This window comes from Gymnodraco acuticeps, unplaced genomic scaffold (genome assembly GCF_902827175.1).
Source record: "Gymnodraco acuticeps unplaced genomic scaffold, fGymAcu1.1, whole genome shotgun sequence".
Lineage (NCBI taxonomy): Eukaryota > Metazoa > Chordata > Actinopteri > Perciformes > Bathydraconidae > Gymnodraco > Gymnodraco acuticeps.
The window spans coordinates 438313-457655 of NW_022989891.1; the positions used below are offsets into that span (position 1 = coordinate 438313).

The following is a 19343-nucleotide window of genomic DNA, read 5'->3' on the forward strand; positions in this document are numbered from 1 at the left end:
AATTTGGGTGTTTCTATATTATTTCGCCTATTCCCTCATCCCCCTGGCAGTTGTTGAGATAAAATAGTATGCTTCTCATCAGTGAACGAAACTGACATGGGAAATTAGTTTCCTCTTTTTCTCCTGCTGACTTTCCTTTTCAGCAATGTTGGTGCTTTCGGCAAAGCCATTAGACTTGAACTTGTGACACTGTGCTTCTATTTTCTGCACCAGTTTTAGTAACGTCTCCAGTAAGTTAGGCAATTCACCCAAATGAAAAAATCACAACATGCCAAATTAAATACAAATATATATGACTTAATAAACTAGTGACTGATTTAACCTGCATGTGTCAATCTTTTAAAGCTGTGTGTTGTGTTTTTTCAATTTGTTGTGCAATTGATGGCATGCAGTATTAACACAAAGTCATACTTTTCATTTTTAACTTGTTAACCCGCTAATCAGACAAATTCTGTGAAAGCAAACAGCTCTCAAACACTCAAGGCTTCTGACTTAATAACACCGCTGTGCTGCCAGTGGCACAGAATCACAGTTATCTCTCGTGGCAGAGGTGATGAACTGCTTTTTCATTAATAGGTTGGCACCAAGGATTTCCACTGGAGTAATCTCAAATCTCAGCCGTTGCAAAGGCGTCAAAAGTGTGGTGACACCCAAGCGTGTGTTTATGGTGGGGGAAGACGATAAAGAGGGAAGAAAAAGTGATAAACTCAGATACAAAAACAACTAAATTGTGATAAAGAAACTGAATGACAAGAGGAGGAAACCGGGAAAAAAGAACAACTCATGCATATTAATTAAATCTCTGGGAGCAGTTTCCCTGATGATATTTTGTTAGGATGCTCTGGATCAGGAGAATTGTGTGGTTGCATTACAGCCAATAAGAATGTTAAGGCACACATGTTAAGACCTGGTGTTGATGTCCATCTTTGACTATAAAGGTCAAACAGTTATTACATCCACACTGATCTCTACAAACAGGAATCTGCATACGAATGCAGACCGCTTGCCGATGGGTTTGGAGATTTCCCCCACAGTATTAAGATCAAAATCTGCAGCACACTCACCTCGAGACTGGCTCATCCCTGGAGTTGCAGACAGATCTAAATACATGTTTAAGTTACCTCTCAGATCTAAAAACTGAAACTCTAGTATATCACATGAATAGTACATACATCGGAAGTAATTTGGCAAATGATTCAAGCTGATGAAATCTAGATTATCTGAGGATCAAAGACACTGAAATTCAATTACATTTAGAAGAATTGAAGCAATGGAAAACACTAAATAAACTATTGTGGCATTAAGAGAGGTACCTTTCACTAAGGTCAATGATGCATTCACGCTATTCTTCAGACTTCCGTGTGTTCACGAGCTTTGAGAGTTCATTTAGAAAATAAAAAAGCTACAAAGAAGATGTCTTGCCTTTATTGCTATTACTGCACAAAGCCATCAGAAATATATTGTTTTTGAGGTATAGTCAGAAATGAATTTGTCCTAGTATTTCGACACCACTTGAAAGCAGCACAAAATATATCAACAATGAAACATAGTTTGTCTATTGCAGAGATTTGTATCTATTCCAAAATGTTATGCCTTCTTTCTTGACAAATGTGCCTTCTTTCTTGACAAATGCTACACCCATATACCAAGAAAATCTGGCCTGTTATTATTTCCAAAACGCTGAAAAACGAGAATCCTCCATCGCAGACGAAATACGATGTTGCACAAAAGTGACAGTATTTGTCAGCCAATATCAATTCATCTTTGGATACGTTTGAATTCAGAGATCCTTAAGTTCCAATTTTTCCTCCTAATATGTTTCATCGATTTTGAGTTATTTAGACACAATTAACACTTATAGTTTCATGTCTTGTTACATAGATCATATTTGTTAAGTGTTATCATGGGAGAATTACTTTTCTTGTGGTACTACTGCCTTATTAGGCCCATATTGAGCAGCGCATATTAAGACCAAAACTCATGTACAACAACTTCCTTACTTGCAATAAATAAGCAATAATTAGAGGGTTATTGAGGAAAAACTCTCAACTAATGGCCTATTACTTGTAGAATATGGTCATGCAGAATAAGGCATTAATAAGTGTTTTATAATGACTAATAAAGAGCCAATATACTGCTAATATGCATGTTAATTAACAACTAGTTGATGGTTAATTTGTGTACCTTAATATAAAGTGTTACCAATATTTAAAAACAAGCTAAAATATAAAATTCTCTAAAAAGTGTGCGGAAAATCTATCTATTCATCAAACATGCTTTACCAGTTTGAATATGAAGACATAATTACTATGATCAAATTGTCTGAACACCAGGGACATAACTTGTCACTTCTCCATCATGTAAAGCAGCCTGAGCATAAAAGCTAACCTGACATGTCTTTGTGTGTGAGAGGCAGCCATTAGCGACATAATGGAACAGGCTCAATTAACTTTGTTCTTTTCATATTATATATAGATATTGCTCTAAAATAAATAAAGATGTGGTCTGTACTGATGTAACAAACGAATGTGTTATATAACAAAGAACACGGAACGATAAAGAGGTGTGAAATGTCCTTGTAGCACTATGCAATACAATTGTAATTATTGATGAATAAATAGCTAAATTAATTCATACAATATTTGAAAGTTGCATTCACAATATATACCCTCTATTTCACTGAATGACATACACGTTTTTGAGATATAAAGAGATTTTATAGCTTTGGAAAAAGTGATCAATTTTGGATAGGATTTATTCTTTGTAACAAAATAACTTAAAGATAAATGCTAGCCAGAAGAAGAGTCTTTCACTTCTGCACACTGCACTACATACATGTGATCAGTTAAAATGAGATTACAAAATTAATAATTTGAATGCATCATGGTCCATTTAAAAGTTATAATGCACGCAATAAAAAATGTTGGGATCATTTTTGGTTTGTGAGCAGCATCTGAATGTATATGCTGTAGATACATGTTACTTTTACGATGCTAGTTCATTACAATGTGACAATACATACGATAAGATGGGATATAATGTGTTGCATACGATAGGATACGATGCAATACCATAGGGTGATTGTGTTTTTAATGCAATTCTGAATATGCAATTTGAAATTGCCAAATAAATGCAGATAAGTAAAATAACCTCTGGATAAATGGATAGCTGAATACAAGTATAAAACTAAAATACTCAAGTAAAGTACCTCAAAATTGTTCTATTATAATATAAAGTACCAGAATGAATGGTTTTATATGTTAACCATCTGTAACGACTGAATGAACACAAGTGGAGGACTCAATAGCACGACTCAGAGACAGAGGCTTAGGATGCAAAAAAAAGGTCTTTATAGCCAAGGTTCGGTACACGGGAGATCAGTCAATAAGGCTAACAAAACAGACGAGGAGTAGACAGGGACCGGGTCAGGACACGAAGCTGGGTCAGGTACACGTGGAATCAGATACTAGGAAAAATAGTGCTGGAACGCTAGGAATAACTAAGACGAACTGGCACTGAAGGGAATGTGGATGCAGACTAAGTAGGCAGAGGGAGAGATGATAATGGGGCACAGGTGAGGCTAATTAGGGAAGGGAAGCATGTGGAGTTCAATCAAGGGCAGGAAAGCTGAGACTGAAATGAGAGAAACCACAATGAAAACAGGAACAATAACAAAAACATCAACATGATGGCTAGGCCCTTACACCATCACTGGAAACACTTTGTATTTCAAATGATAACATGGATTTGATTTAAGGTATAGTGCAGCACTTTGAACAGTAACAGAAAACAAATCAATTGTTAGCAAGCATGTTTCATATTTATTTCCTCCTGTCATTTGTTCTTTTCTTCCTGCTGTGCCCTAAAGGGATCCATGAGGGCCAAAGTCAGCCGCATCCGTCTCCGCCTGTTTATCCTCTCGGACTGGTTGTAAGAATACATTATCTCACAGCCTCAGACTGAACGCCTGTGTTTCACTTCACAGTTGAAGAGAGGTGAGCAATGTGTCTTTTTTACAGAGCACAGGGATAATGTGTCGTTATACTGAGTTATGTGGAAGATTATTTCAACTGAATAGTGCTTCGGGAATGTGTTGATGTAGCATGAAATTATCAAATTACTGGCAGGTTATTATAGGCATCATTTTCTCCAAGTGTCAACTGTTTCAAAAAGGTTTTCACTGATAATTATTATCAGTGTTATTACTGTTTCCTAGAACATCCAGTGTTTAAATAGACATTTATTATCAGACTCACTTTGTATTAAACAGCCACACTACCATGTGTGTTCATGTTAAACGTAATACAAAGTGTTACTTCTTAAAATATTATTTTTTTCCATCTACCTATGACTCAGTTAAGATGTAAATTAAACTCAGAATAAAAAGTTAGTGTGTAAACTTTCCAAAAATGTGACTCTGCTAACATTTCTTTTAAATATTGAACCATATTTGTACACAATCAGAAATGTTACAACCTGAATTAATTCATAATGTCTCTCTCTGGGTACTGTGGGAAGTATTGTATTATATGTTTACTCCCAAATTGTAAGGCCGATCTTTAACAATAATGATTTTGAAAAATATATTTGTCTTTTTACATATTTACCATAAAGAGAGAAAGATATGGCCCTTCAAAACGACACAAACACGCTTTTTACCCTCCTGACTATTTACAGAAGATTGTCCTTTGTCGTTGCTTTCTAAAATGTTATAACTTACTTTTGCAAAACAGTACAAAAAATTAAACTTAGACTTTACTGTGTTTATGATTTGGTGGCACAAAATTGATCCTAACCTTGAGTCAAATAACTACTTGTTATTTCCCTGGTATTTATTTTTTACTGACTATTGACATGAAGAAGCATCTGTATTTGTATGTAATTTTCAGTTATTGGTCTTTGTATTTCATGTAATTTCTACCCCTCTTTTCTTTTCTTTTTTTTCTTTTTTTGATGCTGGCGTTTTATGTTTTGTAACTTTTTGATTTATGTCTTGTTTATAATGTGATCATAGCCCATAGGGGTGAGGGTGGGAGGGAGGGGTGAGGTAAATATTTAATTTTCCTACAGACCATCTTCTATACATGTATTTGTTACATGGCAATGTATTTTAATTATTCATTATTGCATGGCTTTAAGTGTAGTGTGTTTTATACCTTTTTATTGTGTGATTTTACTCTGAAATGTGTTTGCCTTTTTAAGTTGGTTTTAACTTCCTGCTGCATGCTTTTATTTTGAAATGTTTGGATTGGCCTTGCCATGCTGATTGACAATGAGTGACCACACCTGGAGCCAATTTACACACCTATAAAGGGAAGGAGAAGAGCAGCAGAGAAGGAAGCTGAGAGAGACGGAAGGGCACAGGAGCGGCGGAGCGCACCAGGAGCAGAGACGGAAACTGGGACTGAGACTGAAGGAGACAGCAGAAGCAGAACGCACCAGGAGCAGAGGCACACGCAATAAAGGGATTAAAAGACACGGCAGTCCGAGAGAGGGTCGACGGAGCACCTTTACAGCCCTGGAAAGACTGGTTTTGAGAAAATACTTTTAAACCCTTTTAACATTCGAATTCTTTGTATTGTTTTAACTACGTTTAATTGTATTTTAACATAGTTTTAGACTATCTTTTTACTGAGATTATATTTTAGACAGCTCTGATTTTAGTTTTCTTAGTAAATATGTTATGTTCTACTGAATAAATCATTGTGTTTTAAACTTAGTAGTTGGCTCCTTGATTACCCAGTTTTGCTCTCCACCTGATTTAAAAGAACCCTTTCCCTCTCCTTAAATTATTACCCCTCCCCCTCCTTTACATATTGCCATTGTGATGTCTGTCAAAAAGCCAATAAAAAGATTAAAAAAATAAATAACTACTTGTTTAGAGCTGTCAATGGGAATCAGCAAGAGAACAGTTGTCCTTATAATAAAAAACTGAATCGGTTAATAGTGCAGCTTCGGCAAAGAATGCACTCTCTGAGAACTTTCTGGTGTTAATCAGTAATTTGTTTAATTTCACAGATCTGTATTCTAATCTTTTCCGCTGGAGTCAGGATCCTCCACACTTACTCATTTACTGTACCAGTAGTGCATAGAAGAAATGCTTCAGGCAAGGATGCTCTGCTAAATTCAATACTCTCAAAGCTCTCACTCTCAGCAGATCCAAATTGGGTGGCACGGTAACAAGGTGAATCCACACACAAAGCCCCGACACAGATATTAAAGCAAACTGGTGCTCGCAACAGTCAAAACTGTGCTTTGCCCTTGGTTCTTTTTTTCTAATATAAGCAAGTGCTGCCTCCTGGGAAGAATCGTCATGTTCCTGGCCACGAGTCCTCGCATTTTGGGTCTGTTTGCTGTATTTTGTTCTAATGATTTCTACTAAAATACCAGAAGCACGACTGCAGTTGTAGAAGACCTTGGGAATTACATGCCACGGTGCTCCCAATCCCCAATCAGGGCCTCCATAAAGGACCTGAGGAAGGCTGCAGTGGCGTCTCTCCTTCTCCTCTGGCTCCATGTGTGCAGCATGTCTCTGTCTCTGTGTGAGGCCTGTGTTTTATCAATTATTAGGAGTTGTGTTCCCGTATACATTGGTACATTAGTTTACTGCGCAAATTGGCTGGTGAGCCCGTGTTCTTTTTGTCCATTAAAAGACCTGCTCGTGGCATCAGAGATCAGTTTTTCTCGTTCCTGGTCAATTCTGTGTTTTGTTACTCCCCTTCGTATACCCCTAGATTTGGAGGGAACATTCCCAGATCTTTAATCACCCTTATTTGGCTCTTTAGTGAACCATCAGTTGTAATAGTACAGAACAGACTGGTTTAAAACTTTTGGATAAACTCCCTGAAGCAAGCTAAACATCCTTAACTTAATCCTATATTTCAGGGTATTAAAGAGGCAACCCTCTGGCAAAAGAAAAAGTATATTATAAATTGTTATAAACTGAAATAAGACTCTAAAACGAAGCATCACCAATATCCCTTAAGTTAAGACACACCAGTTGGTAATTCCTTATTTGCCTTTCCAATAGCATGTAGCTCGCCAGGCAGCTCAAATACAGTCAACAAACATATGGATTGGATCTAAAAATAGCACTCACACACCCCTTTGGGACTGCCAAGGAAATGGTCTGTGTCCGTAAGTGTTAGTAAAGCACACAAGCAGGCGATTGGATGGGTAAAAGGAATGACTTTAAGACATGTGTGCTCTACATGTTTAGGCATATGGCCCTTAACTCAGTCAGCGGTGAACAAGGAAGCGCTTTTTCTCCTTAGTTAATGAACTGGTAAAAACAATGGTGTCTAAAGAGATGACTACTCGGGGATGATGTTATGGGTACGTTTGGTGGTTCAGAACAAACCATCAAAGTAATGTTGTTGACGCTAGAAAACCAGTGTCTTGTCTTTTTCTGTATTCTTGTTTTTTGTCTGCTGCTGTCTTGTTATTTAGCACAAGTTTATTTTACTGTTAATAGGTGCATAATTTACAAAATAAAGTTCATGCTGTATTGAAGAAGATCTGAAACTAACAATTGAGACAATACACTTATCAATAAAATGTTTAATGTGATCAAATCAGAAGTGGTCAACTTCCTCATAGACTTCTATACACTCTGATTCACTGTTGGGTATTAGGGAGAGTATTAGGCACTTTTAAGCCACTCCCAAATTTGATTAATTTTTCAGACCTGATGGAACTCATATTTCCCTTTGTACTAATGTGACAGGAACCTTTTGATTCCAATAGAAGTCAAATGAATACCATGCAAATTGGCATCAATTCCCTTTTGCTATTAGTCATTTGTTTAAATGAATCTATCCGGAGTGACATATCGTGGCACCCTTTCAAACACTTAACAGTAACATGTCATTTCCTTATTACTCTGGACATTTGACTTTGATTCTGAGTTAACCATTCTGCTGTCATACATTTAATAACAGTATTTTACTAAGCCAAGCATGAGTGAAACGATGAGAGAATTGCTTGTAAAGTGGAGCAAGAGGTACATTTTTCGATTTCATGTTGCATACAACTTTAACCTCCTGCAGTTTATTTTGTATTTGTTGAGTATAACACCAACAGCCATATAATGTGCTCCTGAGGCTAACAAATTAATTTTAAGGAAATGTTGAGCCATACTTCTTCCTGAAATTGCATGAGCTAGCTAATGGATATTTGTTTTAATACATTTTTTCAAATGAATACGTCAAGTGTTCAAGTGCTTAGAGTTGGTCTAAAGTTTGAAAATTTGTGTTTTTATTGTTCCAGTTCTGCCATTCTCAAAGTACAAAAATACAGTGATCTTATTTTATATATCAAGGATCAAAGTGCTGTTAAAAGTTGAAAAATAAAGACGAAGGATTTTAGAATTGTTCTTACATGCTTCAGAAATGTGCGGACGGGTTTAAGATGTTACTTGGCATCTTAATGTTTCTGTAATACCTTCAAAGGAAAAAAATACAATGCTTTGATTCACTGCCTGCCTGTTTCACCTTGTTCTTTTCAACTCTGTCTCCAGTGTAACAGCTCAGATAGGGCTGTGTTCGGTAGCTCTGACTTCCTGAGTGATTGTCCAGTAGATGAGCAGAACATGTACCTAGACTGTATTGTGGTGCACATTCAGGTAAAACCCCATCGCACTTAAACTGGGTTTGACACCAATACAATGCAGTACACATAAACACCAACTGACATAAATCAACACTATAAATCAACTCTGTACTGTATCAATACTTCTGATAAAAATAAACTGAGCATAAGATCTCATTACTTACTTTTAAATTGCTTTAGATTTACACCATCTAGGTGCACGTAATAAACCTGTAACGTGTGTAAATTGCCCATGCAAGCGCTAGTTTTTGTCTCTCCATCAATTTGAGTCTTAATTATTGCTTCACACTCAATAAACTTGTTCCTAAGGTGCGATAATGACTGCTGTGTTTGCTTACATGCTACAGCCTCAAGGTTAGTTACCGCTGATGCCGCATAATTAAGAGGGTTAACAAAGGTTAGTGGCCACAAATATATGCACACCAAGATCAGCACATTCCTGTAAAGCAAAGCTGTCAGCTTAGAGAGCACTCAGCAGCAGTGGTGACAGCTTTATCTCCATATGCATAAAACACTCTCCTTAGATGCAGAATATGAATACAAAGTGAGTGGTATTAATGAAAGCAACCATATGCATCAGAACTACATTAAGGAACAACAGAAGTGTGCAGAACAGGGGTTCATGATACATTTAAGCATCATTTAGAGTGGTTTTAATTATGTTTTTTTTATTCACCTCTAACAGTCTAAGCAAACTGTTGTCTGTATACAACAATGGAATGGTTAATTCAAAAGATGCTGTGACAACTCGTCTTTGTTGAATCCTGACAGCTACGCTTGCACAGACTTGTGTGAGTCAGAAATCAAATTATGTAAACACTTTTGTTCACAACCAAACAATGCAGCCATCATTTGAAAGCCTTGTGATTGTGATGTTAAAAAATGAAATGATTGCCACATCTTTGTTATGGCAAATACAGTTGTGCTGTTTGTGTGCAATTATTGATAAATGACTCATAAGAAAGAGGACATTTTGATTTGATGGAGTCAATCACACCCATGGTAGGGTTTTGGCAGTAGAAAGCTGGAGAGAAAACTAAACAATTAGACTGGACAGTGTTGTTCACTAGGGCACAGAGGGTTGAATGCTGTCCAACACAGACAGTATCAATGCCATCACTTATTTTGGCTTTGGCTTCTGGTAATAGCAGCTCTCCCATGAGCTTTTGTGTAGGTTGCGCCAGTTCTCTCATGTTTATGCATCGGATGGCAGCCTCGTCCCACACCCAGCACCCCAGCACCCCCTTAGTGCTGATGTCTCTGTTTGCTCCGTCTTCGCTGCCTATTACTACTTGACATGATGAGTCATAGTGTCGGAGCAGCCGCTGATTTAAAGATCACCAAACAGATGTCACCAAATAATTTCAATAAATTGATTCCCCGTTTATTAATGAAGTCCAGAGTGCTGTTGCCTTGTAATGGCTTTTCTTTGTCTGTACAGTTAGTAAAACAGTAAAAATCTACTGCCCATCTAGCTGCTTTTTGATAAAGTAAACATTGGTGATTTGAGCTAGCTTTGGTAATGCTAATGTGCTCATAGTATATCACAAGCAGGTATAATTGTTTACTATGTTCATGTTGAGCATGATAACATGCTTATATGTCTAATCAAATATAACATTACAGGTATGGCTGGTATGGCAATATTGTTAACACATTTGGTCAGAAAGTATTGAAAAGATGTATAATTAAAAGTAAGGGAATCACTCAAGTAATTTCATTTCATCATGAGGGAGGAGACATTAGCCTCAAAACCACAAATGCCAACCTCATGGTAACCAAAAGTCATTTGGATTTATTGTCTGGGCAAAATTAAAATGTCTACCAAACATGTTCCCAATTAATATTATAGATGTTGAGATATTTCACATATATCATGGCTAAAACTCCAAAGCTATTATAGGCGTGTGTAATGCTTTGAAATTGACAAGAACGCAAAATCCGTATACCTAAAACTCCCTGGCTGGGCGTGGCTGACCTGCTTTTGGATTCCCGCCTCTACACCTCTTCAGCTGCTGCTCATCTCACGGTTTGCCACCACTTACCTGCACCTGTATAAAAACCTGGGTCTTGAAGTGTGTTTTGTCTCCCTTGGTCCTCTGTCCCTCTCCATTCCCCTCATCCTGGCCTTCTCACTTGGTTTTTTCTGGTCATTAGATTTTCCCTTTGGCTCCCGCTTCAAGTTGAAATCCCTGGCCCCGGCTTCCTGGATCCCCTCTGCTCCATTCACTGGATTTCCCCGTCTGCGCCTTCCCCCGAACACGGCCACAACTCCCAGTCCTCTTCCTCGCAATAAAGCCTTGAATTCACTCGACTCTTGTCTCCTTTTTCAATGTTTAAATTGTGTGTTCAACCCAGTTACTCGTTCAGAGCTTAACATAAATATCGTATGGATCTCTCTAATCATCCAACACACTGTTTTCTCTTTTGGAATGTGACTACATTGTTGGTTTAAGTAACTAACAACCATAACTCGTGAGGGTAGTATGGCCATGGGCGTAGAAGTTGAGTCACATCCCTATTGTTGCAATTCATGCTGCATGCAAGGGCTATAGAAGACTTAATAAATCTCAGATTTGGGGAATACCTACTGGATGTGATAGAGAGACCAAAAGGGGAATCATTTCACCTCCATTGGCAGATGCTCTGCATTATATATCACTGACTGCTTTGGCTTTCATCCAGACCTTTCATTACGTCGTCACCAGACCATGGCGAGAAATAGTCTGAGCCACTTCGTTCAAATGCTGGAGAAGTAAAGCTTTTTTGAAATTGTACTGAAGCGCCGCTGTGACTGACGTTACTTGATTGCCTTTTTTAAGCATATAAATGTTTAGTCAATTCCAGCTAGACTCACTTTTAAAAGCATTTATTTGTTGATTGGTCTGAAGTAAACCAATCAACTGAAAAGTGATTTCTCCATTTCTAGTTTGGAGGGATTCTGGTCCAAGTTTGCATTAAACATTTACAATTTCTTCACATGCATTGCAATTTAAAGGAGAATATGAACTGCAGGCACTGAGATACTTTGCTGCCCATAAATGCGCTCATCATTTCCAGAAATAATATTACATTCCACCTAATGTACTTATCTGCTGTAAAGTGCTATGGCCCTTTCACATTAGTCGCAGAGACCCTCATCATGAGCAGTGCCGTATTGTTTTAACCCAGTGATGGATGAACTCTAAATATTAATAGACCATACAGTACATAATGCAAGCCAAACACACTTAAAGGAAGTTTGTCCAAGTGTGGTTTATTTAAGAAAAACTGTGTTTATTACATGACTGAACTGCATTATTTAGCCCTAATAAATGTTTTTACAACTCTAGTACAAGTCTATTCACATCACCCACCTAACAGAAACATACATTTTCATGTGGGCCTTTTTTAATTACAAAATTCCTCCAAAAATAAAAAAAATACAGATTGATGACTGAGATAAATAGATAAATACACAACAAAATAATCAAACTCACTCAGCCAATAAATAAATAGAACAATAAATAACATTCAAAACATCTTTGGCCTTCTTCGGGCCAATGTATGTCCTCACAGATGTTGCATTGCTCTCGGTAGACAGAGCAAAAGGTGACAGAATCAGCCATGGGGATATAAAGAACAACACTGGATGTGTGGCATGAGATAGCAAGTGAAAGAACAATTATATGGAGGCACTTTTTAAGGATGTTCTAGGAAATGAAAACATTTCCGTGTGTATGCGTATTCCCCAAATAGGAAACAAAATGTAAGACAGGAACATTCAATTGAAAGATAATTGAATGGCTGCTTGGCTCATCTAATCATGTTACCGTATGTTCCCTCATTTATTTTTTTTACAATTGTGGAACTGAGCATGGTAAAGTACCAAATCAAAACGAAAACAGAAAGCTGGAATAAGATGGATACAAATAACATGTGAGGAAAACAATGGTAAACTATTGTGTGTCGTAAACCAAACTTTGTTACATATTTCCTTTTCGAGTCTGTGAATAACATCAATGTGTGTTCTCCGTGGTGGTTGAGTTCGACTGAGTCTCTGACTGCTCCCCGAATATCCCTGCTAGTGTCTTAAAGCGGGGCCCCCAGTCATTGAGGTAATCATAGTCCTCCTCAGGGTCTATGACGATGGACTCGATGGAGCTGAGCGACTCAGCCACGGAGCCATCGCCCTCGTAAGCGTACGTGGCCAGGGAGTCGTAGGGCGGCGCCGAGTTGTCCACATCGTGCTCCTTCAGACGCTGGTTAATGAAATGCCGGATGTCAGCGCTGTCCTGAGAGACAGGTGCCCTCGGACTTCTCTTCATCTCAGGTTTGACGTCCCTGCGGAACAGGTTCTCTTTGACAACCTTGGGATTGCGAAGCGTCCCCATGTCAAAGGCGTGCGTGTCCTCTTCTCCACCTCCTTCATCGTCATAGTGGATCACATTATCCCGGATGTCCTCTTTGGATGACATGAGGGTTTCTTTCTTCTTCTGCCGTCTCAAGCCAACGTAGAGGACCACGATTACTGGGGGAAAGAAAAAATTGAGAAATTATATTTAGACTTGTTCACACAACTAATCTACTAAGCACAAGGGACAACGTGGGGTTATGTCAAGGTTTTGGGTGATGTTGGCTCAGGACTAAAATATATTAACCACTTTGGAATGGATTGCCATGAACATTTTGTACAGATATTTTAGGTCCCCAGAGGATGAACCATGATTACTTTTGTGAACCGTCACAAGGCGCCATCTTGTCATGAGCACTTTAGTTTACAGTAAACAACACACATTTGGATTCATTGCCATCAGATTTCTTACATATTCATGTGCCCCACAGCATGCATTCCGATGACTTCGGTGATCCCATTATTTTCACAAAAACGTTGGTTTATTTCCCAATCTCTGGAAGGCTATAAAAATCACATCAGCCTCAGCCGTAATTTGTGTTAAGTGTTAATTAGCAATAATTAGCATGCTTACAAGCTAAACCAAGATGGTGAACATAAAATCAGCAAGTTTGCATTTTTATGCAGAATGCTATTGTTGACTCCAAGGCGCACAAAGATACTGCCATCTGTATTTAGCTTTGTGTGCTTTAATGCAGCCCATATTTCAGACGGGTTTAATTCCGGCAGCGGCTCAGTCAGTAGGGGCTTGGACTGTGAGCCGTAGGGTCGGCGGTTCAAGTCCCCGACCAGACCTAAAATATGGAGTGTGGACTGCTACTTGGAGAGGTCCCAGTTCACCTCCTGACCTGCCGTGGTGCCCTTGAGCAAGGCACCAGACACCCCCCTTCCCCCCTCACTCCCATTGCTCCCCGGGTGCTGTACAATAGCTACCCACTGCTCCTAGTACTAGACTCCTGGTACTAGGATGGGTTAAAAGCAGAGAACAAATGTCACTGTGTGTGTGACCATTAAAGAGGGTTTCATCCCTCCCAATGATATTCTATTTATAAAGTGAAGTCCTGCTTTACAAGGAGGTAGTAAATGAAATCCCATTGAAACCATGGTTATGAAAAACCTAGACATATAATGCACTATTTTCACAGTTTGACCCGCACATCAACACCTTCTGGGAATTTAATTGCTTTTGTGGCTCAAAGCAAATAATGTGTGCTGGCCACATTACACACTTATAGGTAGCACAACAACTGTGAGCACTGTTGGATAGAGCCAAAGCACACAGTTTTGCTCACAAGCCTTCATATGTAGCTTGAGGATCTGCACATTTTCAACACTGAAGTGCAGCAGTGTGATGCTCAACACATTATGTTACAATACATTCCCTTCTCTCCCTTCTGTCAATGTAATCTGTCTCCCTCGATGCCCCTCTCCTGGTCTCCTCTGAGAAATCTGCAGTAAAATATGTGTTTTTCTTTTCCTTTCAATATAGAGTTGCATCCAGGCAGGAGAGCAATGGCCAGGATAGATGGAATTATTCAAAGCGAAAGAGTCCAAAAAACACATTCAGACTGAAAAATAGACTTAAGTAGGTCTCTTCCTTTCATCCTGGCTGTATATCACTTTCTCTCTGCCTCCCTTCACTCCCATGTGATTTTGATCTGCCTGTATATAGTGTGCCAGCTCCCCCCAGTGGCCCCTATGTAGATTTCGACAACAGCCAGCTACAGTATAGAAGGACTCACTGGTTGAACACAGCCTGTCACTGGGTGCAGCCAATCCACATCAGTTTGAAAGAAACAGCAATGCAGATGAAAGCCTGTGTGCTGGTCTCTTTAATTTACCTCATCATTCCTCCTCACAGGACAACTGGGTCATCCTGACAAATCCTGCACAGGAACTAAGTGGCTCTATGAAAATGTTCTCAGTGTGAGTTCTGATTTTCTCCACCACTTTCCTTCCCAGGGACAGCATGACAATTTGGCGTCAGCCTCAGCCTCTGGGGCGAGTTGACTTGGAGCTTTGAAGACGTTCCCCTCAGATGAAGGGAACACACCAACAGCTCTGCAGCACACAGCTACTCCACCACATGCAGCGATGGAAACAAATTAAGTACATTTACTCAAGTATTGGACTTGAATATGATATGTTCTTCTACTTACTGGTCCACTTCAGCTGATAGGGACATGTTGTACTTTTTACTCCACTAAAAATATTTGACATTTATAGCAGTGACATTTTGCTCACATATTTAAAAAAACTGAAATTGTTATGCCACACGGAGAAAAATACAAGTAAATACAGCTCAATTTAAAGGTCATGGCTACCCTTGACTTCCATTGTAAACTAGGAACTTCCTTAACAACCAACCATCCCATATTCATAATTCAGAGAATGATCACATAAACCCACATTTACTTCCTCCCTGTTATGTAGATGAGATAGGGCATTAATAGCAGGGAATTAAGGAGGAGTTTTACAACCATGACCTTGTGGGGAATGTGAAAGCTGAAGCTTGAGGAGCGGCCACAGGGCAGCGAGATTGGATTTAGTTTATAGAGCCAAGAGCTCCTCCCTACAATCTTTATTGCTCATTGAATGACTAAATTCATATGCGTTCTATAATTAACTGTGGACACTCCTGGAGAGGCGCCAGAACAAGTCTGAGGGTCAATTCGGCATGTTTGGATAAAACAATTGTAAAGAATTGAAAATAATCCTGCACTAGGATTATATTCAGGTGTTGAGCTCAATCTCCTACAATAAGATGTTTTAATTTGACATAAAAAATCAATCAACATCTCAAAATTAGGAAGATAAAACTCATACCTAATATGCCAATCAAAATAAAAGTCTGTTTGCTGAAGACACTGCAGATTTGCTGCAGAGCAGAACACATTCATGTCAGAAAAGCACACAGGGGCCGTTTCTCAATCTCGAGGATACTGGTTTCCAAGCCAATATATCAAGGATGCTACGTCATCGAGTGCCACCGAAGTAACCTACTGTTCCAATCTCCAGCATACTTGGAATTCCACGAGGCCGCGTCCTTGGTTTGGGGGAAATTTCGAGGCTGCACATGGGTAGTAGACTTCGCGTCCTTAAAATCCTCACAATGCTTTGCGCACGGACCAATTTCAAAAACCCTTGCGGAGAATGGCTGAAGCGACGCAGCACACATTGTAAGTATGTAGTGGCGTAGAACATGTGTTGGTAAATATGTTCACCAAAAATGTGTTCCGTGAAAGTAAAGCAAGTTCATAATTAGATAGACATGGTTGAAACCGTTAGAAAGAGTGACACACTTGTTAGCCTGTTCCATTCTTCTTCGTTTTCCGAAGCCGTGGCTTGGAAGCATACTTGCTTCGTTTCTGAAGGAAGTGACTTGGAAGTACGCGACTACCAAGCCAGCATCCTCGAGATTGAGAGACGGCCAGGGTGTTTCTCAATGTCAAGGAAAGCTGCTCCAGAGCCACTATTTCAAGGATGCTACGTCATCGAGTGCCGCCGAAGGACTGTTCCAATGTCCAGGGTACTTGGAATTCTACCGAGGCCGGCGTACTTCGTTGCGGGAAATTTCGAGGCTGCACGTGTAGCCTCCGCGGTCTTAAAATCCCCACAATGCTTTGCGCACGGACCAATTTCCCAAATCTTTGGTGGAAAAATGAAGGCGGGGCCTCTCCTATGACACACACTTGCTAGCCTGTCCCATTCTTCATTCTCCGAATGAAAGGAAGGATTCTTGCCTCGCTTCTGAAGGACCACGACTCGGAAGACGTGTCCCACCAAGGAAGCGTCCTCGACATTGAGAAACACCCACAGTTTACTGAGATTAATTGAAATAACATTTCTGCTAAATAAAATAGATGTATACCTTTTTTTACCCAGGGTAAGGTTGCCTTAAAAAAATTATCGTGCCATGTTAAACTGTGTCATACAATTTACTTTCCATTTCACATTATAGCCAATCAATATCTTAAAACGGCACTAAATTGATTTTAAAGGTCAAAATGTTTACTTAACCTGTCAAAGTGTAAAGACTGTTTGATTTGATAAACATATGGAAATGGCATTTTTGAAAAGGTAATAGCTGACAGGTAAAAGTTACAAGCAAAAGTTCAAACAAATGTCATACTCTCACCAAGCATGAAAATAAACATGTCATTGAATGTTTTATACCCAGTGTGTGGTTACCTTGTTCTGAGTGTAACACTAGGCAATTCCCTGGTTCCTTTAATATTATCAATGATGCAGGGCTACAATGGAGCATGTTTACAAGCCAGAACACGGCAGGCCTCACCTAACAGGATGATGATACATAGGAGGATAGCGATCAGCGCTCCTGTGCTGAGGCCCACGGGGAGAAAGATGGCCTCGGCGCTGCACGTTAGCAGTGAGCCATCGGACTCGCAGCCACACACACGGATGGTCAGAGTGCCGGTGCTGCTCTTAGGAGGGTAGCCATTATCGTCAATCACCACAGGAAGGAGGTAGATCTCCTGCAAACGCCGCCTGAAGCCACCCCGCTTAGTCACAATTCCAGCTGTGTTGTCTAGAAGAAAGGAAAGAAATCATGAAAGAAATCTTCGAAAACAGATTTTCTTAAAGGCCTTGGATGAAAAGAAACTCATAAATCTGCATGGAGAGGCCTGAAGAAGTACTTTCTTCCTTGATCTATACAGTTTATAAAGTGCTCTGACCAAAAGCAAAAGAAAATATTTCACCCTTTATACCCTCACATCAATCACACAATGCTCCAAGCAAGTCTGGAGGTCCATGAATGAGCAAGATAACACTTTTCAATGTCTGATAACTTTTCATGTTTGATATCAAATCCTCTCCAAATGTGCCTCCCTGAATGTGATGAGAAACGGCAACGTATAAAAACTCTCGCCCATTTTACACCGCTTTCTTTAAAAGCCAACCACACTCCATACATCATTCCCTGAAACACTGAGATGGGATGTTATTTCTTATCTCTGTGTGCAGGCGGCGTCACTCGAAAACAGCAGATCAGCAATGTGAGATAAAAGATCAAGAAAATAATAAAAACACACAAACTTGGAGAGATGGGAGGATGATGAGTGAAATGGAGGCTGACAATGTAAACCAGGGAGAGGGAATGTCTCAGGTTGTTCTACTGCAGAGAGACTTTCTGACCCCTGTCAAGCCGGGTTTGTTCCTCTGACGGAGCCTGTCACTTTTTCTTGACTGGAGGTCAGGCGTTTTAGCACACCTTGCATGTCGTGCAGAACTGTGGCTTTGTCGGCACTCTCTCTCCCTCTCTGTGTTTGCAGCACCTGTAGCGAGGCCCGCAGTGTTTTGTGCTTCCTGTCCCTGCCGATCACATCCCTCTCTGTATTTGGGAGGGTGCTCACACGGCCTCTGGCACTCAAGAAACTGCAAGAGTGTGTCCAAAAAGGTAAAACTGGATCAGAGGTTCGGAACTGGGCTTGTCAAAAGGATGGTGAATGCATTCGATTCCTTGGCCTCATCCTGCCATGACCCACTTTTCATTACCTGTCTTTCTTAGACTTCAAAGGGCTCCGCCAATGCAAGCTGTCATGTATGCCTCACATATATATAAGTGTCATGTATACCCTTATGCAGTCACGTTGTCAAGTTATTTTTAGCTTTGAGACATGCCACTCATATGAGCTTAGATCAAACAACCTTTTCAGATGGCAAATTATTGATCTTGACAGGTTGATTGTCCTCACTCCAAACTAAATGACTGCATGTAGAGACCTGAGGGTAGCAATTTAGATCAATATTGGTATAAATTGCTGCCAAAGACAAATGTTATCATTTATACACTGCAGTGGTGATACTATAAATGTACACTTAAATCCTTATCAAGGCCACTATCTGGGCTGTTTGAAGAATTCAGTTGTTTCTTTCAGTAACAGTAATCTAATAACTATATGTTTCCTTTTTAGGAAACCATTAATGATTGCATGCAGCATTTCTTCATCAGGACATGGTTAAACCGTACACCCCGGCACGTGCACTCCGCTCTGCATCAACCAAACGGCTCGCTGCACCCTCGCTGCGAAGGGGACCCAAGTTCCCATCAGCAAAAACACGTGGGTTTGCTATCCTGGCTCCAAGATGGTGGAATGAGCTCCCCATTGACATCAGGACAGCAGAAAGCTTACACATCTTCCGGCGCAGACTGAAAGCTCATCTCTTTCGACTCCACTTCGAGCGATGGAACTATTAACAAAGCACTTATATACTAATAAAGGACTGGCTTATCTAAAGCCAGTTGAGTAGCACTTGAAATGTTTTTGCTCTATGAAACCTGATGTACTTTATGATTCTGTTTTCTTCAAGTTGTATG

The 19343-nt window shown here is 39.6% G+C and overlaps 1 protein-coding gene across 1 annotated transcript in view; it reads right to left on the reverse strand.

Moving 5' to 3' along the window:
* Positions 1-11885: 11885 nt before the first annotated feature.
* The window catches only part of LOC117537649 (cadherin-12-like), a 102397-nt gene continuing 94939 nt past the window's right edge, over positions 11886-19343 (reverse strand). The window contains exons 11-12 of the mRNA XM_034202937.1: positions 17301-17552; positions 11886-13120 (exon numbers count right to left, since the gene is read on the reverse strand). Coding sequence (XP_034058828.1) covers positions 12609-13120; positions 17301-17552 — 764 coding nt within the window. The 3' untranslated portion in view covers positions 11886-12608. The remainder of the gene's footprint in view (positions 13121-17300; positions 17553-19343) is intronic.